General features: G+C 40.9%; 2 protein-coding genes across 3 annotated transcripts in view; one reads left to right on the plus strand and one right to left on the minus strand.

Annotated features, from left to right (window-relative positions):
• Positions 1-26289, minus strand: part of THSD7B (thrombospondin type 1 domain containing 7B) — a 975661-nt gene that overhangs the window by 621656 nt on the left and 327716 nt on the right. The window lies entirely within an intron of this gene.
• The window catches only part of LOC114896963 (ferritin-3, chloroplastic-like), a 119415-nt gene that overhangs the window by 14769 nt on the left and 78357 nt on the right, over positions 1-26289 (plus strand). Inside the window, 1 exon segment of the mRNA XM_029225575.1 lies at positions 14538-14652. Coding sequence (XP_029081408.1) covers positions 14538-14652 — 115 coding nt within the window.

The raw sequence follows: 26289 nt of genomic DNA on the forward strand, positions 1-26289 counted from the left end.
GGGGTGTTTGTTACCAAGTAATAACTAACTAATGTAACTGAATTTCAGCCAATATTATCTGTTCCATAATGATGAACTTGAACCACTAGAAAAATATTAAATTCTACCCTGATCCTCTGTTGAATAAGGCAAAGACACATGAACACATTTGAGAGATATTTCCATCTGAAATGGCCATGAAAAATACATAAAGGGAAAAAATCCAAAACCTCTTAATAACTCCAATTATTCAGTGTGGTTTATTCATGAGGTGCCATATAATCTCAGTTTTGCTAGACATGAAAATCAGAATTATAAAAATGACAAATTAGAGGGTACTAGACATATTATATAATATTTTCATGCTTTGTCAATGATCTGTTACATGGCTCCAATATGCATTTAAACTCTAATCTAACTTTTTGAAAAATCTACCTTTCAAGCAAATTTTCAGAAACACATCATATGATACAAAGAACACTTTACTATCTGGACTCCATGCCAACCAGGGCCTGCCTGGAGGAACTTTTGTGCCAAATTTGTGAAAAGCTAATTTGACTAAGTACCCTAATATATTCTAGGGGAGTCATGAGGCTATTCTAAGAGAAGTGGGGCATTGGTGAGCATCTGCTGGAGATGCCTTTTTCCTTTGGGGGAAGACCTGGGATAGACAGAAAATATTATGAGTTAAGTCCCCAGCTGGGAACTACTCAATCCCTTATGTAATAGGGAAGAGCAAATCTGACTCCATGTTGGATCCGTTTCTTTTTCTTTAACCTTTCTGCTCTGTGGCCTGTGCTTAGTCATGCTGGCTCTGCACCTTTTGTAAAAGAATGTTGCCTGTAGCCCGAAATATACAAGATAACCTTTTCTCAGGGCTTTAAGAGTCCATTCATACAGAGATAAAAAATGGCAGAACAGAGAATAACGTTTGTCTTGTTGCAGGTTTAGAGCAACGTGGTGACCTGACCTACACGGACAGCTGCAGGAACAAAGGATTTCTGCACCAAGAAGTTTGCAAGAACCAACCACCCTCCTCCCCTTTTTTAGTACAAAAGAAGCCTGAATTCTGACTGGGTTAAGACAGTTTTGGGGGACACTAGTCTGTCATCTTCTCGGTCTGCTGGCTTTCCGAACGAAGTCATTATTCCTTGTCCCAACAATTCATCTCCCAATTTATTAGCCTGTCGTGTAGCAAGCAGAATGAGTTTGGACTCGGCAACACTTATAGACTCAAAAAGTACTTCCTGAGCACCTATTATGTGTCTGGTTAGACAGTGTTAGACACTAATATATACAGGGATGACTAAGACAGCTCCAGTCCTTGAGGAAATGTGATGTCTTTAAAGAGACCAACAAGTCTGAGTCAGGGATCTAAGTGTCAAACAAAAGACCTGCAGTCGAATATCAACATACGACAAAAGATACTTTTTTTAACCTCATGCCTCAACTCATCAGGGTGCTCTTGGAATGCTGTGTTAAGAAGGTTTATGAGACCCTATCCCAGCTCATTAAAAAACATGCAACGGTTGGTCAATAATGTAATACACGGGTAAGAGAATGTGATGTGGTGACACAGGTAATTTTAAAGCAAATATATTTAACAAATACATTGTATTATTCTCCTCTGTGAATACATTGAATGAGGTACTACTATGAGCTAGGTGTTGTGCTACTCACTGGGAATATGCTGGTGAACAAAACTTACATGTCCCTGCCTTCACAGAGATTACAGTCTAGTGTCATCCCTGTCATACTGCCTCTAGGGCAAGGTGTGACAAAATGCAAGGGCTTCAGTAAAAATAAGAGACTACTCAGACCACTTTCCATAGAGAATTGGTAATGGTATGTAAATATTTTTTGCTGCTTTAAAATTTCACGCTAGTTTTTTATGGTATGCCAGTAGTAGGGGCATGAATATTTAAAATTAATATAATATTCGTAATGACAAGAACTACAACCTAGTGTTTATGGAAAGCTTACTTTGTGTCAAGTGCTTAAAACATGTTACCACTGAATGTTCACAACACACCAATCATCCCCATGTGGGAAGCTGGGACCTAGCAAGGTTAAAGTATCTCTTCACGGTCACCCAGCTCCTGAATTGCAGAGATCGGATTTACATACACAACTTTCTGATTCGCAGCCCAGACTCTTAATCAGTAGGCCATGCTATCTTGAATGACATATTCTTGACATGTGCTGGTTAAACCTAATATAATATTTCATATCTAATCTAATACTAATGATGAGGAGTTCCAAAGGAATGACCCTAACACCCACATGCATATTAAAATATGTTTTCCTAAGCTCTTCAGCAAGCTGTGAGATCTCCTTTCTCTAAGTATCCTGCATGTCCCTCTCCTGGAGTATTTATTGTGGTCTGTATACAATACAGATATTTGTGTTTATACCACCAACCCGTCTCCACATGCATATACTCATGCCACCCTGCACACACACACACGTACATGCACACACACACAGTTACCTTGATACAGTAAACCCTTAAGGGCAGGATCTGCTTCTCATATGCTAACATATGCCCCATGGGGGTGTAGCACAGTCTTATACAGAGCACAAATATTTGATCAATGTGAGTTGAATTAAGGCACAACCCTTCCCACCTTAGCTAATATCATCTTTCAGCCAGCAACAGGCTGCCTAAAAGTTATAATAAATCAGTCTCTACAAGTCTGTGCTCCATGGCACACTAGCGGAGCACATGAGGAGTTCTACATAAACAGGATACCACGATCGAATATCTTTGGGAATCTCAACATAGTGATAGACCGCCTCTCTTAGAGATTAGCAATGCAGGTTCGCATATTAAGGGCACCAGGAAATCCCACAATAAACTGTTTTATACTAAGTAACATTTTGATGGACCTCTTGGTTCACATAACACAGAGGAACAGAACATGATAATGACTGTAGGAGGATGATCGAGAGATCAAAAGTATCAGAAGATTCTGTTTTGCCGTCGTGTAACTAGGGAAAATTCATTCTTCCTCAATTTTACTTTTTGAGCTATCCTCAGGAGATGTAGATTTTGCCATATTACGACAAGTTTTACTGACCTTCTAGGCTAGGTTTAGAGACCTCTTTAGCTCATCTCTGTAAGCCCAATGTCAAGCACAGTGATTGGATGTAGATGTTAAGTGTTAAACATTTACTGAATAATTGAAGGTTTGGATGTTTTCTCATTTCCTGAATATGCTGCATAAAGCGTGGCGAAGATAATATAATATCAGTATTCTGGAACCAAAATGATCACGTCCCCCTTTACACGGTATCTTTTCTTAAGGCAGCTGATTTGTGGGGTAACTTGTCAATAATTTAAATTTCTCATGAAATTTTATCTACAAGCCATTTCCTCCATACCCAGTTAAAGGATAACGGGGATCCCTGCCATTTGTTATACAACTCTATCAGCATGACTACCTAAATACTATAAAGTGACACATGCATGGGTGCCATTGGTTATATAATTTTACCAGCGTGACAATTTAAGTACTGTACGGTTAATATATGCTCCTGTTGAAGGCTCTCAACTTGCTTCAGGTTAGAATACAATACCCGAGATTTTTGAATCCAAAACAGTGAACTGTTTTAACATCAAACTCCTGCTTAGGTCCCAAAACAACCATTTTAATAATGGACCCTGTTTTAATTCTACTTAATACTTAATTCTAGTGAAATGCTGCCCAGTTATCCTCAAATTTTCAAGATATGGTACTTGGGATAGACGTATACATATATAATAACAAGAATAATACTAATATTACCTAATACTTACTAAATGCTTGCTGTGTGCTGGGAATGATGCTGAGTGATATATATATACCTTATCTAGTTTGACCCTCACTTTATGAGGTAGACAGTATGATTTTACTCTTTGATGATGGGAAAATTGAAGCAACTATCTTGAGTTGACGATAAATGCCAGAGTCAGGATTATGAACCCCAGAGTCCAATTTGTAAACCACAGTCATTCCTTCTACAAATATTTATTGAGTACCTACTCTAATCAAGACATTGCTCTGTATCCTGGGAATAAACAATAAACCAATAAACAAACAGAACGTCCCTGGGCTTCTACAGCTTACACTTTAATCAAGATAGACAGAAACTTAAGCATAGGCATGTATGTGGCAAAGATGGCTGAAAGTCCATCAAAACATTTATTTCCTCTTTCATAGAACGGGTTTGTCACTGGGAAGCAGCTGTTCAGCCAGGATTAAAATCCCAGCTCCTGGGCTTCCCTGGTGGCGCAGTGGTTGGGAATCTGCCTGCCAATGCAGGGGACACAGGTTCGAGCTCCTGGTCTGGGAAGATCCCACATGCCGCGGAGCAACTAGGCCCGTGAACCACAACTACTGAGCCTGCGTGTCTGAAGCCTGTGCTCCGCAACAAGAGAGGTCGCAATAGTGAGAGGCCCGCGCACCAGGATGAAGAGTGGCCCCCGCTTGCCACAACTGGAGAAAGCCCTCGCACAGAAACGAAGACCCAACACAGCCATAAATAAATAATTTAAAAAAAAAAAAAAAACTCAGCTCCTCTTGCATATAGATATGGCCATGTGACTATTTCTTGCCAATTGAATGTGAGCTAAAGAGACTTGTGTCCCTTTTCAACAAAGGCTTCAAGGAATCAGGTTTGGGGTGCAATCCCCACTTCTCTTCTCTGTTCTGTGATCTGAATGAAGACAATAATAATAATGAAATCCTGAGAAATAAAGGAGCTTTCACAGGGAATCTGCCTGAGTTCCTAAATCACTACTTGGAGGAAAGATGCTTGCCAACCAGGAAGACATATCCTGGACTGCTCTGTGAGTGATAATAGCCACCTATGGGCTAAGGCATTACAATGTGAGGTCTGTTTGTTAAAGCAGCTAGCACCATCCTAAAGAATATAGAACGTGGTGATTTGATTTGGGTGCTGCCATGAAAATAACCTAAATATGCGGCATTGATTTAATGGTCAAGCACTGAGTGGCATGGAACAGATATCATAGGCTAGAAATATGAAGATCCACAATACACAGTTACAAAATACTTGAGAACACTGTTGCCTACAACAGCTGGGAAGGCTGACCAAGCATCTACTTAGCCTACAGCTCCAAGGAGCGTTACTTCTGAGTATTAGTTTGTATTGGGTTATAGTTACTGCTTTTTCCAATGTACTATAAAAAACTAATAAGCTCAGGGGAAAGGTGAGTGCTTAGTAAACAGAAACTAAAGGACTTGCTGGGATGGAGAGACAAATGATCAATGACCATAAATATGAGGAGATGAAAATAAAAAACGAGGACAAATGCTTATTAAAAATTCTAATTTAAACAAATAGACTCCACTAGAAACGAAAATATGATTATGAGTATTGCTTTCCAACGAATACATATTGTTTCAGGAGGCTGTCATAAGACCAAGGGTGAGAGGCATGGGTTTGAGGAAGCAAAGAACCAAAGCAGTTTTAAAAAGCATGTATAGGAAAAAAAACCATGGATAGGGAAACAGACACACAACGCTGATCAAAAGCAAATAGATTTAAAGGCTAATAAGCTTTGAGGGAACTTTATTGCCAAAGAAACCATGAGTCTGGCCTTTAAAAAGCCTTGGATTCTCAAATCCTTAAAGCAATCCTTGATCTCCCAAAGGTCTCCCATGAGCAAGAAGCAAGTTGCAAAAATTGCACCGACTCTAAGGAAGACCAACTCCCAAAGCTCACTGCGGATGTGACCAGGGAAGAAACTGAGCAAGGAAGAGCTTCTGAGAAGGCAAAGCAAAGAACCACAGAGAACAATGGAGAAGGGAGTTCCTCCTAAATGCAGTCTAGGTTCTAACCAGGTAACTTCCTTCACTGGAAAAGCAGAGTCTTCAAAACCCCCGTCCCAAAGATTCTGTCATTGTTCTGGACTATTGACTCTGTGTGCTTCTCAATCTTCCCTTTACTGAATGGGACTTGTGGTGTACACATATTGTCCCTGTTCTACCATTTATTTAGGGGTGGGAGAATAATAGCTCATCTTTCAATTAAGTCATCAGAACATGAGGAACCATATCAGGACTTGATGGAAAGAACTGAGCATGACTCAGAGATTCTGGACGTTGAGATGGATGTAGTATCTGAAAGCGGGTTTGGGCTGTCTGGCTTGGAGAGGACATGAGTTATGCTCTAGGTGGAAAGAAAAAAAACAAAAAGGCCATGCAAAGAAATTTATGTTCAGAGGAGCAGATGTGGCAGACACGTCAAATTGCCAACAAAATCTGCATCTCTCCTTCCGTAGTATATTTTTTGGTGGTGAGCAGCTTGCCAGTTAGGAACTCAATGTCATCACCTCCACCGCCTTGCAAGTAGGTAAGGCCATGTGACTAGTTATCACCTCCACAGCCTTGCAAGTAGGTAAGGCCATGTGTCTAGTTATCACCAAAATAATCTGAACAGAAGTGATATGGGCCAGTTCTGGGCCAACCATTTTAGGAAGTGAGCATGCTTCCCACACACTCATTTTCTCCTTCTGCTGACTTCAGGCTTGGGAGAATTAGCAGAGCTACAAGATGAGAGGCATCTGGGTCCCTGAAGCCTCACAGGAAGGAGAATGGTCAGCCAAACAGGAACACTAACCTTCAACTATTACGCGAGCAATAAATTAACTTCTGTAGTGTTAGAACTAGGATATTATTGGGGGATCTCTTTGTTACTACCACTTAGCCTACCCTAAATAATTCACCATCCACACATAAGATTCCAAAGAGTGACGTTCTAGGAAAAAAACAAAACAGGGTGATAGATAGAACCATATCCCAATTAGTTGGGGCGACTTACTGAAACACGAAGATTAGAGAAGGTCTCTCTGAAGAAGTTACATTTTAGTTGAAAAATGAATAGTCTGGCAATATCTATGGGACAAGCATTTGGGGCAAAAATTATACCACATAAAACTTTTAAGGTGAAAACCAATTTTACAGTTTTAAGGAGGAACAAAGAGGCCAGTGTGGAAGACACATAGAGAGAAAAGGGAGCGAGACAGGGCTAGCTGGTATTTGGGTCTTACTGGCTTGGTGAGAAGATTAGATAGATTTTAAGTCTAACAGGAAACTTTTGGAAGGTTTTAAGCTAAAGGATGACATAAATGATGTAGTTCATCCTTCCGGCTGCATGGAGAATGGCTTTAGGGAAGCAAGAGGGAAGGATGAGATCCGACAGGAGGCTACTGCAGGACTAGGCCTGGGGGGATGGTGGATTCTGAACGGGTGGTGGTGTTGATGGTGCGATGTAGCAGGTTGGGCTGTATCTTGAAGCTAGAGCTGAAATAGCTTGAATATGGATATTGTGGGTGAAGAAAATATCCGTAGATCAGATATTATGGATGAAGAAAAAATGAAAAGCCAATGATACTTATATTTTTGACCTGAAAAGCTAAGTGGATGGTGGTGTTCTTTACTGAGATGTGAAAAATTGAGGGAATATTCAGTTGATTAGGTATGAGAAAACTAGAAATTGTGTGTGTATTTTTATCAGAGTGCCTGACACAGGTTATGTATTAAATATCAACTTTGAATACAAGTATGCTAATACATGCTTTTTTTTGCTTTCAGGTCACCCCTATTATAATAAGAGAGGGCTGCTTACTTTTGGAGGTTTTAAATAAATATATCACATCTCCCTTCTCCTCCTAAATTTGAAATCGACTGAGAAAAAAATCCAGGGAGCAACTGTATGGAGATCTAAATATCACTTGTATAAAGGATGATGCTGATTAGAGAATACAAATTTAGACCCTCAGCTAAGTACCCTTACTAATTCTGAGCCCCACTTCCTTCCCTGTCACAGGCAGCTCTGAACAAAAGCACGCCGACACTGTTGGGAAGTCCATAAACACAGAACCTGGAACACATCGTCAATGCATGCTTTATGAGAAACAAGCCCAGAAGGGCCTGAGCCACACATACTTAGATTATTCCCCCAACTCCACCTCCAGTCAGTAAAGTCTGTCCTGAGAAGAGAGTGAGGCAATAGATCAGGAGTTCAGGAAATGCTACCTACACAGAAATACAGAGAGAAGGGAAAGGAGTTTCTCTCTTAAAACAAAGACAAATAAGTGAATGTTACTGACGTCTGGAAAACATCCATACAGGATACAGTGGGGACAAAAGAAGGGAATTTTCAATGGATGGATGTCATTTCAAAGATGAATGAACATGTTCTCAATGACCTTTGCCTTTACACTTTCAAACCCAGTTCTTGGAACGCAGGAACAGATTGAAGCAAAATTGAGATTTTACCTTATTTCAGGTAGTAAAAGAAGAAGGAAAAAAAAAAAAAACTGGAAGAGAGGAAAAAACAGAAAATGTCTTGTCCATTAGTTGGATTTGGAGTGAAATTCTGTTTTCCTATTTTCCAATCTCATATTACATGGGTGGCTCCTACCCAGAGGGAAGAACTGCCTCCAGCTTAAAAAATTCCAGCTCGCATTCCATCACTGCCATCACATCTCCCATGCTCCTGATGATTTACTGACAGAACTGGTAATTCCATCTGAAGACTTTGTTCCCGGGCCTTTCATCTTATTCTTTCTTGACTAACCATCTTCCCTGAGGGATCAAAGAGTAAAACTACTAAAAAACAGTGCACGCAGAGGAAGGAGATAGGCTGCACAAAATGCTCTTCTTGGCTACCAGGCTAGCTCAAAGCTCCTTACTTCCCTTTAAATTTAGGTTTAATATGCGGACTGAAAACGCATTGCTCTGAGGTGCCTTCCCCACACTTCCCAGGCTCTGCTGTGCGTTGGGGGGTACCACATTGCACAGATTCCCTTCCCGATGCAGGACTACCCACTGTCAGGCACCTGTAGAAGACTAGAGATGCAGAAGGAAGGGGGAAACTCTGGCAGCTACTGGACTTCGTCCAGAGTTTGGTCCCACGGGACAGCTGTTCTCTCTGTAGTCCCAACCCTGAAGGGCCCCTCCCAATATGGCACTGGTTCCCACCAGGTGGTCTCTGAGAACATAAAGCTTATGTAACTTCATGACACGCAGTGTCTAAAGTATTTACCTGCTGGCCTTTCGCAGAACATGTCTGCTGACTCCTGCAATAAATAAAACAAGGCCCTCTGTCGAGAGGCCCAGGTGGGCTCTGTGATCCAATTAGTCTAGACCAGCATTGTCCAGTAAAAACATGGTGTAAGCCACCTCGTAATTTTACATTTTCTAGTAGCCACATTCCAAAAAAGAAACAGGTTAAATCGATTACAAAAATATACCTTATCTAAGCCAATGTATCCTATAATCGTTTCAACATGTTATTAATATAAAAAACTGTTGAGATATTTTACATTATTTTTAGTAGTGAGTCTACAAAATTCAGGGTGGATTGTATACTTAAGCACATTTCATTTTGGATGCTCAATTTGCCTTACAAATACTTGATCTCTATGGAGATTTCATAAAATTTACAGTTGAAAAAGTAGATTCACACTACACACCTAGCAGAATGGATAAAACAAAAAATGGTGACAACACTAAATGCTGGCCAAGATGCAGAGAAACTGGCTCACTCATACAATGCTGGTAGAAATGCAAAATGGTACGGTGACCCTGAAAACAATTTGGAAATTTCTTATAAAACTAACATGCACCTACACCACGATATGGCCTTGCACTCCTGGGTATTTATCCCAGTTAAATAAAAACATGTTCACACAAAAACCAGTATGCAAATGTTTGTGATAGCTTTAGTCATAATAGCCTGAAACTGAAAAAACCGCAGATGTCTTTCAGCAGGTCAGTGGTTATGCAAACAGTGACGCAACCAAACCATGAACTATTACTTAGCAATAAAAAGGAGCTAGCTATTGAAACATGGAACAATATGGGTAACTCTCAAATGAATTAAGTGAAAGAACCCAGGCTCGAAAAGATGCTTAGTATATGATTCCATTTCTACAGCATTCTTGGAATGACAAAATTATAGAAATGAAGAACAGATTAGTGGTTGCCAGGGTCAGGGCTGTGGGAGGTGCGGAGAGATGTGGGTGCGACTAGAAAAGTATAAAAGGGCACATGAGGGACCCCTGTGGTGATGGAGGTGCTCTGAATCTACATCATTGTCAATATCCTGCTTATGGATCCGGTGCTACAATTTTGCAAGATGTTATCACTGGAGAAACTGGGTAAAGGAGACGGGATTTCCCTGTCCTATTTCTTACACTTGCATGTAAATCTACAAAATAAAAAGTTTAATTTTAATAAAAGTAGAGTCACATAACCGAGGCTCTGCAATAACTGAAAATATTTCAACAACTCAAATATCATTTTTTTAATTTTAAAAATTAATTAAACTTAAAAAAATTCAATCTTTAGTCACTCTTGCCACACTTCAAGTACACAATAGCCACACGTGTCGCTAGTGGCCAAAGTATTACACAGAGTGACTCTAGATCCTCTTTTGGGGCTAGAATGGCTAAAAACAGAGCCAAATTTGAGGCATTAGAGAGGAAAATGGCCACACAATACTACTCCCAGAAAGCACGCTTCCTGCAAAGAAACACACATTTCTGCTCTAAATACTCTGCAGTTCCAAAAGAGGTAATGAAACCTCCATGGTATTAAAAAACTAACCAGTGTGACAAACTGCTTATAGAGAGGCATTGTTCTCTAGACAGCTCCTCAGCCAGCTAACAGGATGTTGTCTCCTAGACAAGATGTGCCTTTCCTCCTTAAACTCACATGTTTGAAAAACATGAATAAGATAAATAAAAGTGAATATTTTAGATTACAGCTTTCCCCACCAACCCCTATTTCTGCATCAACAATGGAGTTTAGCATGATGAGCACTGATGACACATGTTTACAAGAAGCTGACACTCAGCTCAGAAGGTCCCTGTCTTTGACAAGCTGACAGATGACATTGGAAGATGAAATGTAATTGTGACTCCTCCAAGCACTGGCTGCCCACCACGCAGAAGGACCATGGGAAACGGGGGGGTGGGGGGGGGATGGTCTCTGTTAATGGACCGCTAGAGAGGGATGTGCAGGGTTCAGGGGCTCTGCTCTCCTTGGTGACCACTGTGGTTAGATTCTCCAGGAAATAATGGGGAGCCTGGCACAGCTTCATGTGCTCTTCTGCTTATGTGTGTTCCCAATGGTGGGGCCTTGGGTGCCGTAAGTGCCTTTTAAATGGACAGTAACAGACCACACTGCGAGGAAATCACCAGGAACAATGGTCCAAAGGGACTGCAGCAGCTGACCAGTTCCGGAAAGAAGTCAACAGACCCTCATTCTATTGAGCAAGATCCCCCACCATCTGGACCTTTCTGCCTGCTCGCTTTATGTGCCTCCACCCTCCACTCATGTTGGTTTAACTTGCTTCCTTCCTTCAGAATCCCGCCTGGTTGACCCCTATAGCTCTGCTCAGGCTGTCCCTCTGTCTACACCAGTTCCCTTTACTAAAAAAAAAATTTTTTTTTGTCTTTATTTTTTTTAAATTGAAGTATAGCTGATTTACGATTTACAATGTTGTGTTAGTTTCAGATATACAGCAAAGTAATTCATATATATATATATATATATATATACACACACACACACACATGTATAAATCTATTCTTTTTCAGATGCTTTTCCCTTATAGGTTATTACAAAACATTGAGTGGAGTTCCCTGTGCTATACGGTAAGTCCTTGTTGGTTATCTATTTTATATACAGTAGTGTGTATATGTTAACCCCAAACTCCTATTTTATCCCTCCCCGCCCTTTCCCCTTTGGTAACCATAAGTTTGTTTTTTGTGTCTGTGAGTCTACTGCTATTTTGTAAATGAGTTCAGTTGTATCTTTTTTTAGATTCCACATGTAAGTGATACATGATATTTGCCTTTCTCTGTCTGATTTACTTAGTATCATAATCTCTAGTTCCATCCATGTTGCTGCAAATGGCATTATTTCATTCTTTTCTATGGCTGAGTAATATTCCATTGTATAAATATACCACATTGTTATTCATTCATCCATCGATGGACACTTAGGTTACTTCCATGTCTTGGTCATTGTGAAGAGTGCTGCTATGAAGGTTGAAGTGCATGTATCTTTTCAAGTTAAGACTTGACATAAATCCCATTTACTTTTTTTTTTTTAACCCATTTACTTTTATTAGGGTCTCAGTCCTCCCTTAAAGTCCAGGTAAAACCACACCTCCTAGAAATACAACCTCACTGTAAATGATCTTGCCTTCTGCAAGATTTCCATTGCTAATAATAACAGCAGCATTTCCTTGGGCAACTATCTGTTCCCAGTTCTGCGGCTGACAATTTCATACTCCCTAACTTAATCCTCATACGCTTACTGTGTGTGAATTATTACCATTTTCCAGACAGGTAAACTGAGGATGTGAGCTATTAAGTAGCTAGCCTAAGGTCACACAGCACGTGACAATCAGAACGAGTATTCAATCTACATCTGTTTTTCTGTCTCCAAAAACCTATACTTTTATCTCTGTACTATTCCGTTAACTCAGGACAGAGTCATTTAATCAGACCATATTTACAGAGCATCTGATAGACGCCAGGCCCTGAGCTAGGCTCTAAGGACACAACAAATAATAAATTAATGATGTTCATAATACAATCATATAAGTGCATTTGGTGAAGAAACGTACAAAGAATTATAAGGCTTCACAGAATGATGTCATTTATGGCGGGTTTGCAAGATGTATGAAAGTTTACCAGGTGGAAAGGACCTGGCCAAACGCATGGCATGGGGGTGGGAAGATGCAGGGCAATATAGTCTACAACGAGAAAATGCATGTGCAAAGGCAAAGAATTAGAAAAGTCCACAGAGGGTTGCAAAATAATTCAGCAGCATGCTAGAAACACTGTCAAGGACAGGTTATAAAGGCTTGCTTTGTCACACACAGGAGCTGCAAGGTATTCTGTGGGTAACAAAGCCACAGAAAAGGATTTTTCATCAGAAGGTGATCAGAACACATAGGCATCCCTTTCATTTATTCATTAAGTATATATCGAGTACCAAGTATTGTGCTGAAATTGGAGACATAAAGAAGAGTTTTCAGTTCAGTGGTGGAAAGAAACAAATGAATCAACAATTAGAGAAAAACAGGGTAACTCCTGGACAGAGGTGTGGGCAGGATGATACGCAGCACAGAGGATTGGGCACTGGTTAGAATGGCAGGAGGTGACAAGTGTCGGGAATGGCTCCCTGGAGAAGATGTCACACTGGGGGTGGCTGGAGGATGGACTGAAAGGTGTTAGATGGGGGATACAATGAGGGAATTGAAACTGTAATGAGAATATATTTGAGAGTTATTTCATAAAAATTATTAAAGTATTTAGCGGCTTGCTGGAGGGGGGTAGGGACAGGGCAGAAGTAGAAAGAAGAATAGAGCTTGTGACTAAAATCTTTAGTCCACTGAGGTTATGGGAAGGCAAAGTACTGGGAACAGAAAAAGCAGTAAGTTTGCAGAGAAAAGAGCCTGCATTCAGTATTGTACACAATAAGAGAAAACTGTCAATAATTCACAAACAGGACAAGCAAAAAGAGAATCGAATAGAAAAAAAAAAAATTGGAAAGAATAAATGGGAAGTCAGATAACAATAACATCATACTTATGTTAATTTATGTTATGTTAATTTTTAATACTAATTATTGCCTTATTTAGCAATAATGGTAAATATTGAGCCATCTCACTTATCCAAATAGTACATGTTTGAGCTTACTAAAATAATAAATACTATTTTATTTGCTTTCTTGCTCTATACGCTAAGCCTCTTGCTTATCCATGAATTCCCTGCAACTTTGTAACCTGCACTTTTAAGTATACAATGGAGTCTTCTAGAAGCTATATTTTGTTTGATGACAGCATCACCCACCCTGAGAGCATAAATGAGTGCTTATGCATCCTTGTGTGTTTCCAAAATTTTTCAATGTTTAGAGTATAGCTATATACCTTTCCAGAGATGAACTCAGCTTGTTTTCAGTACTACTACTGTGCTCTTTTGACGTTTCTTTGGTTCTACCTGCTATCATCTTTGTAACCTCATTACCTACCAATAAATCATTGTTTGGAAATCTTAAAAATGTTCTTCTGCCTACATGGAAACACAGTAAGAGGTAAGTATACAATATTTTAAAATATTTTTTGAAATTTTTCCAAAGCTTAAAATTTTATCTGCGTGCTATAATTTGAATTTAATAATATTTTATCCTAAAGTGAAATAAAATGCATTTATAATGCATTTTCCTTACAGTTTAAGGACAGATTGCTGTTTTTTTAAAAAAAGAGAGAACTCTGAAGACTCACTTTCTCAATGCACAGCAACAGAGATCTACATCTAAAGATGTTGAAAAAGATCAGAGTTCTTGACTGAAGAAAGGGGAGAATCTACTCCAAAGAAAGTTAGCATGAAATGAAGACAGAAAATCTCTTCGGCCTCATAGATGTTAATAATTTCTCTTGTTGAGTCTCATACACCAGAAACTTTGGAAATATATTTATAACGGTGCAAGCTAAAATGCAGCATTAATTTTTAATCCACTTCTCAGGATTTAAAGAAAAAGGAATGGGATATACCTTTCTGATGAGATATTTAGAAGTTAAAAATGGTTTTCTGCAGCTTTTCAAACTAGAAGTGAAAAAGCCGCAGAAGCGTCTTATGGGGTAAGACGTCGTATTGCACCGAGTGGAGAAGGGCCCACAGCACCTGAGGGACTAATAAGGTCTGTACAATTGACAGAACATAAGGGATGCCCTGAAGTCAAAATTTGGAGAACCAGGAATCTACACTTCAACTGCCTCCTCTGCTTTGCTCTTCCACTTGACAGTCTGACTCACACATCAGCATCTGCCCCTTCCAGCCCAAAGGTTGCCCCTCTAACACTGAGATAACACCAGGCCCCTGTGATAACGGAGGACGAGGGTACCAGAGCTGACCTCCATGTCCTGCCTCGCTTCACATCATACAAGCCAGCTGTTTGCCCACACTCTCCCCCTCCTGCATAAGAGTTGGCCATCCTGGCCCTCCTGTTCTCTCCAAGGTATGTCTCTCTCTTCTAAGCTCTTCCCCAAATTGGTTCCATCCCTGCTAATAATTAATTTTTTCTTACAAAAAGAGACAGACAGGCAGAAAACACACAGAGCCTTCTCTTTCAACTCCAGTTTTGCCTCAAGTTACTATTACATTTTTTTGGTTTTCTCTCTGGTTAATAACGGTGGATACATACTACAAGTCCACAATCTCTCATCCACATGCTAACAGTACAGAAAGCTGTGAAAATAAATGATTTGACAACTCATTTGAGGGCCACACCTGATCTTCGGATTTGGCAGTAGAATCTGATGGAAAGTGCCACCTGAAGTGAACAGTCATATTCTGCTGTGGAAACGTCACTCTGGTTGGTTGGGACAGTGCACTGGGTGAGGGGATTGTAACATGAAGTGTACATGCACTCTATTACATTTTCAAAACATCTGCATTTTGAAAAACATCTGGCCCCAAGCATCTTGGGGAAAGGACAGTAAACAGGCACTATCTTTCATATCAATCTCAAGATTTAGGAGCAAATGCAAAAGTATTTACACTCTGTCTTTGATTAATACAGAGGCTGATACGAAACACCAGTGGTTTCCGATTTAAGAAGCCTGTCTATAGAACTGTGGTCTAATTCACACGGCAGGACGACATGAAGGTACATTAACATGTCTAGACACTCTTCATATACCACTTAATATTCTCAGAGGATGTCTCCTTGTGTAAGTACAGAGAGTTGTCTTAAGGAAATAAACCTTGGTGATTCCCATGAGAATCAACAGATATAAAGAGAGAAATAACTACGGCCATTCTCCCTGCCAGGAGCCTCGCAGATCAGTTTTCCCAGAAAGGTGGGTGGACTAGTGACAGCGTTTCACACTCAGATGTCAATGTTTGTCCAACTTAGCATGGAGGTGGGTAAGAGTATATGCACCATCATTCCAAAAAGAGGTCAAAATTGAAGCTCTCTAAAAGGTGTAGTTCGAGAGAGATGGTGACATCTGTCAAAAATGTCTCCCAAAGTCTCCTGGATACTATATTCTTCTATACCCTGAAACTCTCATATTTGTTGTTATTCTTTAGAAAATAAAAATAGGGCTACCTGCTTGCAAAAAGCTGCTGGTAAAAATTCATTTTTATTATTAGGTGGTTAGGAAAGCTCTCCTCTTCAGTGACTTTAGGACATGACTTAACCTTTCTGAGCCTGTATCCTCACATATGAGATTATTGCCTACCTCAAAGCATTCTTGTGAGGATGACATGTGATTTTCTACGTAAAGCATTTAGCAGAGTGTCTGACACGTAGTAAGCATTCAACAAACGCTACAGTAGCAGAATATGAACACTTGGGCTCCTTTATTACGCACATTTAATTCCTTTGTTTTACCATTCACTACTGTGCTAGAAGAAAGGAACACAAATATTTCCACTTCTCTTCACTTGCCAGGCGGTTTTGATGATTAAGCCCTCCCTGATCTCAAGGGAAGGGGAACTGATCGTTGTGCTACTAGTTTAGATTCTGAACTTTATAGGACACCGAAGTCTACTTTGGAAAGAAAAAGAGAGTGGCTGGTGTTAGGGAAGAGATAAAGAGTCAGAGAAGCAGGAGGCAAAGACAGGTTTCCTGAAATTAGAAAGAAACTTTAAAGTACGAGTAATGGTACAAGAGAGGGCTTGGATTCTAGAATAATAAGGGCTCAGCTCTTATGACACTGACTGTACCCAGGGAGGCAAAAATTACCTTCAAGGAATGAAATGTGGCATGACAAAGGAAGAATGAAGTTCATATGGAATTTCACATGAAATATGGGATGTCAAGGGAGGTGGCTGGGAAGGCCTTGAGGTATCCATCCTCACCAATGATTTCCAGTGCCATTCAAGACACTAAAGTACCAGAAAGCTGCAGAAACAATGGATGTCTCAGCAGTAACCTCTGTGGACACATGAGAGATAAGGGATAACTAGAAAATGTCCAATGTTATGGCACAACCAAGTCTAACCAAGTTGAATTTCCTAACAGTCCACCAGAGTAACTCAGAGTTAAAAAATATGTTGACTCGTAGCAATAAATAAAGGCCACATTTCTTGGATACCTGGTTCTTAGAATGAGACTGACATCCTCTACTTCAGTTATCATCATTATGACGCTGTACTCCTATCTGTGATAGATGCTGGGTATACAGGAGTGAGCAAGAGATATGGTCACTGCCCGCGGGAGTTCATAGTTTAATAAGGGAAACAGATACTTTAAAAGTAATTCTAATAAGCAGTGGTGATATGATAGACGAAGTAGAAGATAAAAGTGGATTCAAGGGAACAGAATCAAGCCCAGGAGTCAGAAAAGGCCTCTCTGAGGGAGTGCAGATAACACTGAGCCTGGAAATGTGAGGGGTTAGGCAGGTGAAGTGCTCCAGGCTGAGAGAACGGTGTGGTCAAAGCTCCAGAGACAAGAAGTAAGAGCATGATGTAGGTAAGGAAAATAGAAGATATCTAGTGAGACTACAGCACGGAAAGCAAGGAGGAAATGGCTTGAGATGAGGTCTGAGGGAGGCAGAGGTCTGATCATGGGGGGCCAACCTCTCTGAATGACTGTGATGAACTGACCAGGGCAGGTCCCGGTTGGGTCAGGGCAGCCCTTGTTGTCATGACCATGAAAATCAGGTAAAGCCCTGAGGCACCAGATGAGGGAGAGGCAGATGCTAAGCAGCCTGGACGGGGAGCAGTAAAGGAGGACCAGAGAAGCCTGGGCAGAGCATTAAAGAGCTGGATGTGGTGGCAGTGTATAAGTATTTGTGTGGTATGTTTTCCTGTAAATTAATGAGAGCGTTAAATGGAAATTAATTAGGGAATATACTCTCCCTTACTGGATAGAGAACATTTCCAGTCCAGGGTACTGATATGAACTGAATGTTTGTGACCTCCCTAAAATTCCTATGTTGAAACCCAAATCCTCAATGTGATAATATTAGGAAGAGGGATTTGGGGAGGGAATTAGGGTTAGATGAGGTCATAAGGATGGGGACTTCATGATGGGATTAGTGCCCTTAAAGGAAGAGACTAGTGAGCATTCTCTCTCTCCCTCTCCCTCTCTCTGGCTCTGTCTCTCTCACCCTTTCCCCACACCCCCCATCCCCCCTTGCCATGTGAGGATATAGCCAGAAGGCAGCCATTCGCCATCCAGGAAGCTGGCCCTCACCAGAACTCAAACACACTGGCTCCTTGATCTCAGACTTCCCAGCCTCCAGAGCTGTAAGGAATAAATGCCTGTTGTTTAAGCCACCCAGTCTATGGGTATTTTGTTACAGCAGCCTGAGCAGACTAAGAAAGCCGTTTACATTTTTATGGACCAAATAAAAGTGCTCCAGGGCTGAAAATCCTTGAAAACCCTAAGCTGAGGGAATGACTGGCTTTAAGTAAGCAGGCATGGCTCTAAGCTGTTGTGGAAAAACAGCAAAGACAGCTGTCAATCCTGGCCTGCAGGAGTGGAGACATATCCTAAGCAAAGGGTCCAGCTGGACGCAGGCACAGCAGCACCACAGTAAGGACCACCGTCACTCAACGGTCCGATCCCAAGACCACTCACAGCACATCTATCCTGCAGAATTATTTACAGCCACACTAACCTGTGCTAATGGAAACCAGGACCACGAAAGTAGATGCAGTGACACGTGAATACTGAGCACAGGGCTTGAATCCCGACTCAGCCACATCCGAGCTGCACGGCTCTGGGTGAGTTACTAGGTTCTTTGAGCTTCACTTTTCTCATTAGGAAAACAGAGGAAATAATTTCTTTCAAGGCTCTGTGGCTGGCAGAAACCCAGTCAACCAGCCCAAGCAAAAGAAGATGACTGTTTTCAGAATGAGGATGATGACATGGAACCTGCTGGCAGGACATGCAAGACAGGTCTCCCCAGGGAAGGGAAGCAGGAACCAGAAAGCTGGTGGGAAGCAATTACTCTTCCAAAGGCTCTGATTCCTGACCACTGCTTTACTTTCTCCTCTACATCCTCTGCTTCCCCAACAGGAACCTGATGAACTGTGGCTCCCCATGACCCCCGGGTTAACATTTAGTTACTAGAAGAGGCTGACTAGTTTCTGTGAATCGTAATTTCTAACTCCCAGGAGAGCACCTGAGTGCCCAGCTCTGTCCTAGGGGCAGCAAGTCACACACACACCAGCCTGGCCCCCAGAGCCCTCTCAGAGGGAGGTGGAGAGTCGGGCTGGGGAAAGATCTTAAAGAAGGTTCTGTGAAACGACAAGTACCCCAAAGGCGGATCCTCTAAAGGGAAACCTCACGAAAGGTTGTGGTTAGGATTTATTTAATTGTTCCATGTGGATCAGCTAGCACATAAAATAATCCGTATGTTATAACCTAGCCCCTTACTGTACCCTCACAATGAATTTAGTAAATATTTGTTTTATACAGAAGGATCCTGAACGGCTAAAATGAATCTGAGTGGGTATGGCCTCCTTCACCACGTGGGCATTTCACAGGTAAGTCTAGACCACAGACAGTTTATATCCAGTTGTTATATTTGGAAATAATACGGTTCACTTGACACTTTAAAAGAATTTATTTATGAGAAGTCTGAGATAGGGCTGTGTCTCAGAAATCCCTACACAGTCTGTGAAATGTACACCTGAAAGCAGAGGGATGGCTATCAATCACGACGTAAGTGGAAGAAACACATAAGGAGTGCCAGCAGGTGACGTTAGAAAGCCATGGTTGTCCTACACTTCTCAAATGTCATTACAGAGACCTTGAACTTGGTTTGCCAACGTTCAATAATTACCTGAATGCCACATGAGTACTGAATTTACTGAACAAACTGATACCCTCTGAATAACAAGTTGTGTTCAGACAGAGAAAGAATTGAATGTGCAGGCTTTTCTTCCAGTGACATCTATGCACCTCCCCTTCAAAAGTTAATCCAAACCATCAACTCTGGAAAGACACATGCGCGATTTACCTGAATGGATGACCCTTTCCATATATTCCCCTCAAAGGACCTTATTACCTTGTTACCAATAATGATCTACTTCAGGGTCCCAAATGGTTACGTAACCATCTTTTGCATAAAGAGCTAAATTAGGTGGAGCCTTGCTGCTGAGGTGGAAGACCATTACTTACAGTGTCTGACTCTCCAAACTCTAGATCACCCTGGGTTAACATCTTCCTTCAGAACAAGTAGTTCTATAAGCTCAGTCCCTCCAGTATCAGTTACTGAACCTCCACTGGCATTAGATGTTAGTTTTACAAAAAAGAACTTTCCAAAATGCTTGATTGTTATAAAGACAATACCAGTGATGTTATCTATCACTTCCCCAGGTTAAAGATGGGGTTGTTGGTGGAGGTTTTTTCTACATGCTCATGAAGACGCACAGGTGACTAAGGCATGGTCCTTTCAAAGAATTCATAATCTAGTTGAGATTAAAAGATGTAAACCTCTCAGTAAACAACAGTGGGCTCAGCTAATGGATGAAGATGGGAATGATCAAATAGACAAGCTTCAGAATAGGAATTTGGAAGTAGAAGAGGGGGAACAGGCTACGGTGCATAGAGGAGGCTTTATGCAGGAGGTCAAGTTCTAGCTGAGTCTTAAAGGATGGGCAGGATTCAAATGATGGGAGAAGAGAAAGGAGCCTGTGGTGCTGCACAAGCAAACACGAGTGGGGCAGCAAAAGCCCTTGTATATAGTGCCTCCAGCTGTTGTATATAGTGCCTCCTATATACAGTGCCTCCTATATACAACAGTTGGAAAGACTGAGAAGGTTCCTAAAATGGAGCAGTTTTCAGCTGGGGCTGACTCTGTTCCTCAGGGGACACTTGGCAATGTCCACAGACATTTTCAATTGTTACAACTAGAGAGAGGGCTCTAGTGGGTACAGGTCAGAGATACTGCTGAACATCCTAGAATATACCCAACAGCCACCCACAGCAAAGAATTGTCTGGCTCCAAATGTCAAGAGTGCCAAGGTTGAGAAACCTTGCTAGAAGAAGAGATTAAAAAGGATTTGAAGTGGCTCACTGAAGTTGCCTTCTTTATACCAACAGAGAGAAAAATAATGGTGGGGGGGGGGCGGGGGCGGTGGTTAGGAAACAAATAGTATATAAATTTACTTCTAAATTTAGAGCTAAAGCTTCCTTATAGAGGGCCTCCTAGGCAGACTGTCTGATGAAGGCCACAAGTTTGATTCACTCCATGCTCAAAATCTCCATTTCAAGGTGGTAAGATCTACCCCCAACCCCATTTCCTACTGTTGGTCTCAGGGGGAACCAGGTCAGAGAACATGAATATTTCAGCATCACTATTAGGAAGATGAATCAAAGTACAAGTTCTCCCAATGAAAGGCTAATAGCATCCCCTTGATGATAATATTAATTATGATAATGATAAAAATTACAAGGTTAATTATTTCCTGAGAAGCCTTCCTTTGCCACTCTCTATAAAACAGTTCCCCCCATCGCTCTCATCTCACCTTGCTATATTTTTTTTCATAGCACTTACCCATTTACAACTATCAGAAGTTAGGGAGGTAGGTAAGCAGTTAGGCAGGTAAGTAGAGAGATGATTAACAGAGGTTTCAGTTCTTATTGGCTGCATGACCCACTAGAATGCAAGCTCCATGAAGGTAGGCACTTTCATCTACTCCCTGCTATATGTATTTCTGGATCTAGAGAGTGCCCCAACTTGGCTTTGAAAAGCAGGTGCTCATTAAACATCTACTGAATGAATAAATGACGACTACTAACATTTCTACAGCTTACGCTATTACAAAGCACTTTCATGCCTTTATTTCAGGAAAAACATGCACTGGCATTGTGACCCAAACTCTGGTGAATGAGAGAGATATGAGCTCACCCCTTACATACCTTACAGGCCAGCAAGAGTGCAAGCAAAGGAAAAAATAATTATAACCAAGCGATGAGTATTCCAATATGGAATGTTGAGAGTAAGAGGGAATCGCATAGCAGAGACCCAAAACAGGGTCAGAGGAGGTAGATCCTACTGTTCTTTTAATTTTATCAGTGAGAGAACAGCAGGTCAGAGAACTCAGCAGAATTATCCCAAGTCATGTAGTTGAAAGGTGAAGATGAGATTCTCATAACTATATACTGACCCCTTAGATATGAAGATTCATACAGTGTTACTATAACTGAAGTAGGAGCGTTATCTTCGCTCTGCCAATATCTAGTTTCTTCCACCTCTGCTGGCTGTGAGGGTGTGTATGCATGGCTCTGTATCTGATTGTAATGTATTCCACCACTTCTCAAGTCAAAATGAGCTGGAGATGTCTACACAGCGACATGACTCGCTGTCAGCAGTCTGCCGGCATTGCACAGCTGTAAGTCCTCAAGCAGAGACTTGAGGGAATGGGAGGGCAGTGGGGGACAATAGGGAAAGTCACCCAAATTTACTGAGAGTTAGATAACAGAATTGGTTGGAAAATTGGAGCTGCCTTTCCACTCTGACATGACTAAATAATATTTTCGGAGCCATTCAAACCCAGAACAAACTTCTGTATTCACCGGTAGAGATGTTACCGCTCAATGATGTGTCAATAATTGCACTTACTGCTTCAGAAAATATTTACTAAATGTCAACCATGGTCCGGCTCATGTGCCATGAGCTGGTCCTCATCTGGAGACTTTTTTTTTGTTTTTTTTTTTTTTTGTGGTACGTGGGCCTCTCACTGCTGCGGCCTCTCTCGCCGCGCGGGACAGGCTCTGGATGCGCAGGCCCAGCGGCCACGGCTCACGGGCCCAGCCGCTCCGCGACATGCGGGATCTTCCCGGACCGGGGCACGAACCCGCGTTCCCTGCATCGGCAGGCGGACTCCCAACCGCTGTGCCACCAGGGAAGCCCTAGAGACATTTTTGATTGTCATGACTGGTAGGCGGGGTGTGCTGGCACCTAGTCAATAGAGGCCAGATATGGCGCTAAACAATCTACAATGCATGGAACAGCTCTGCATCAACGAGTGGTCTGGATCAAAGTGTCAACAGTACCAAGCTTGAGAAACCCTGATGTAGACCTTAAAGATCCAAAGAAAGAATCCCCACACTCAAGGACTCAAGGCATGCAAATAATGCCAACCCAACACGCTAAGCCCCATAACAGACAATACCTAAGATGCCTGAGAAGCACCAGAGAAGCAGTACCTATATCCACAGTCCTGAGAGTCACAAGAGGAAATCGTGGCTCTCTACCCTTGCTCTCAGATACTCAACATTGTTCCTATGTCATAATTAATCTGGGTCTTAAATTCTGGTGCCAGATATCACATCAAATCTTAAGGAAGTTACTCCCAATGATTTTTAACTTATTCTGATCCTTCACTGTCTGCAGAAGAAAAAAGCCCCATGTGGCATTTCAGGTTTAGAGACTGTCAGAAGCATTTTAATGGCAACCTTTAAGAGCAGACCACACTGATGTTTCAAATAACAGAAATTACACTGTAGTTTGCACATGAATGTGGAACAAAGGACTTAGTTCAAAAATGAATGAAAGGAGACCACTTTAAGGTCACTTATATCTCCAGTGGTTAAAAAGAGGTGTAAGGTGGAGCTTCCCTGGTGGCGCAGTGGTTGAGAGTCCGCCTGCCGATGCAGGGGACACGGGTTCGTGCCCCGGTCCGGGAAGATCCCACATGCCGTGGAGCGGCTGGGCCCGTGAGCCGTGGCCACTGAGCCTGTGCGTCCGGAGCCTGTGCTCCGCAATGGAAGGTATGAACTATCACTATTACCTTCACAAACAAACAATATCTTTACTATGGCACCCCTCATTTAAGTGAAACAAAATGTTCTACAAATTGTATAAGATAAGCTTTTGTAGAAAATTTGAGTTCTATCTTTTTACTTTGAACAGACACACACACATACACACACACACACACACACAGAAAGCAACCACATCAAACAAAAGTGTATACTCAAATTTAATCTTATGCCAAGAGATCATACTTCATCTGATGAACTAAAGCAATACACCAAGCGCTTTTGACTCTCCCATAGGTCATAAATTCAGTTTTATTAACTGCTAACAGAGACATTTTACAAATTGACATCTAAAGATGCAATGTGCCCTAAGGGCTGAGTAATTTGTTCCATAGTTTTCCCTTAAAGTTGATTTCCATCTTACTTTTTATTTAACTTTTTTTTTTCCAAAATGGGTTTCTTAAAATAATGCGTTTCTACATGTTCAACTCACTGTCAAATGGACATTCTCATTAAGACGCATTTCTACCCACTCCTCTATCATGACATCATTTAACAGTGCCCTGCAAAGGGTAGAGAACTTAGAAAGGGCTTTCCACTCTGGGTTGCAAATAGAAATTTTGGCCAAAGGGTATTTTCCTGATCCAGTCCAATCTAGGATACAGTCTTTTTCTGATAATACAATACTTATTCATGCCTTTGCTAATAGAATGGATTAAAGAGGAAACCATTAAGCCTCATAGACTTGACATCATATAAAACTTACCTGGATAGCTGAATCCTCCAAGTAATTACTGCTGAAACCAAGCCAACTAACATCAGTTATGCTCAGAAAAGTAGCCCACATATCACTCCATATTTTACAATGGATATTTGTTTCATAGATATTTAAAGAACTAGTGAGAACATCAATTGACCTGGATTTAAGGTGGCATTTAGGTGATTCACAGTTAAATAAAAAGACTTCTGGCCTCATGAATTCAACATATAGAGTTCTTTGTCCAACTTTTTCATTGGCAATATGATCCCTATAGAAACATTACTGCAGTGTTTGCCTTAATTCCTGCTCTTTTATGTTACCACCAAAATGGCAGGAGTGTCTTTGTAATTCTTATCTAACTAGGTTGTACCTCTGCAACAATTAATGGTCTGAGTTTAGAATTCAAGGTCTGACCGGGCTATAGACTTCATTTCTCTCTCACTGATGCAAATTTTACGAGCCATCTTCCATCACCTTGTATTTTTTTCATGAGCTGTTTATTCTCTGATATAGAAACATATTAAATGAGGCATCACTAATCTTTGCTAGAGAGCCACTGCTTCCATTTCTCCATTATGCGGGCATCTGTCTTTTTTGGATGTTACTGTGATTCAAATCCACAGGAAACTTAATTGCTGAAATGCTTCATAGTGTAATTTAAACATTCCTGTGATAATTAGTATACCTTTTAGTCATCTAAATTTTCTCAAACCTAATTTACGCTGCCCAAAAAGTGACTTTCCCTCAAAGTGACATATGTCTGACAACTACAGCTTCTTTCACTACTGCCCCTTTTTATAACAGGAATGTTTACCATCTTAGAACTGAGACAGCCTACACATTCACACTCAGGAATGTCTGTCTGCGTGCAAATTTTCACTATCAGTCATATGCAATGATGTGACATAGAAAAATTTTTTAAGTTACCCTTATAAGATTTAAATGTAATACCTTCAAAACTAAGAGGACACTAAGATTAATTTGCTTCTCATCTACACAGCTAGGAAGAAAATGTTTTGTACAATATGGATTTGAGTAAAATTTACATTTTTATCGTGGAAAATTCTCTTGAAATTATCTACATTATAGCCTTTGACATCACAGTTTCATAGCGGCTCTGAGTGCAGGTTCAAAAATATTCAAATCTATTATGAGAAATATTTGATAACTATAGAGAACACTGAAGAATAGATGACTTGGCATCTGAAAAACGTAAAATGGTCAATAAATGTGAAGTGAGACACATGATATTTAATTAATTCATATCTGCTACAGGGTTAACCTGGGCTGAGATAAATATGTAATTATTTAGTTACGTCCTGCTGACGTCTACAAGGACTTGAGAGACTTGGTTACATTTTCTCTTTCAGCATTAGCGGCAGACGGGGGACAGGAAGTATAGCAGGGACGTGTCAAACAAACCAGTAGGACGAAGATGACAAGAAGCATTCTTTAACTTTCATTACACAAATTCCAGGCCATGTCACAGTCAAACGCATATGCTTCACACAAACAGCCCATATTTATCCCTTAGAACAACTCAGACGGCACATTTTTTGAGACAGTTCTCATTGCTTTTGTATTTAAAGGTGTGAAAATGGTTCTCTATTCAATGCTGTTATTAGCTCAGGTCTTTCTTCTTAACAATTTGAAAAAGATGTAAATTCAATGATTTATTTTAAATTGCACACACACACACACACACACACACACACACACACACATACATAAAATCTCAAATGAGTTCTCTCTCCACTCTGGTAACACCCAAAATTATATAATCAATAC

The sequence above is a fragment of the Monodon monoceros genome, unplaced genomic scaffold (genome assembly GCF_005190385.1).
Source record: "Monodon monoceros isolate NGI ecotype Baffin Bay Population unplaced genomic scaffold, NGI_Narwhal_1 Super_Scaffold_16, whole genome shotgun sequence".
Classification (NCBI taxonomy): domain Eukaryota; kingdom Metazoa; phylum Chordata; class Mammalia; order Artiodactyla; family Monodontidae; genus Monodon; species Monodon monoceros.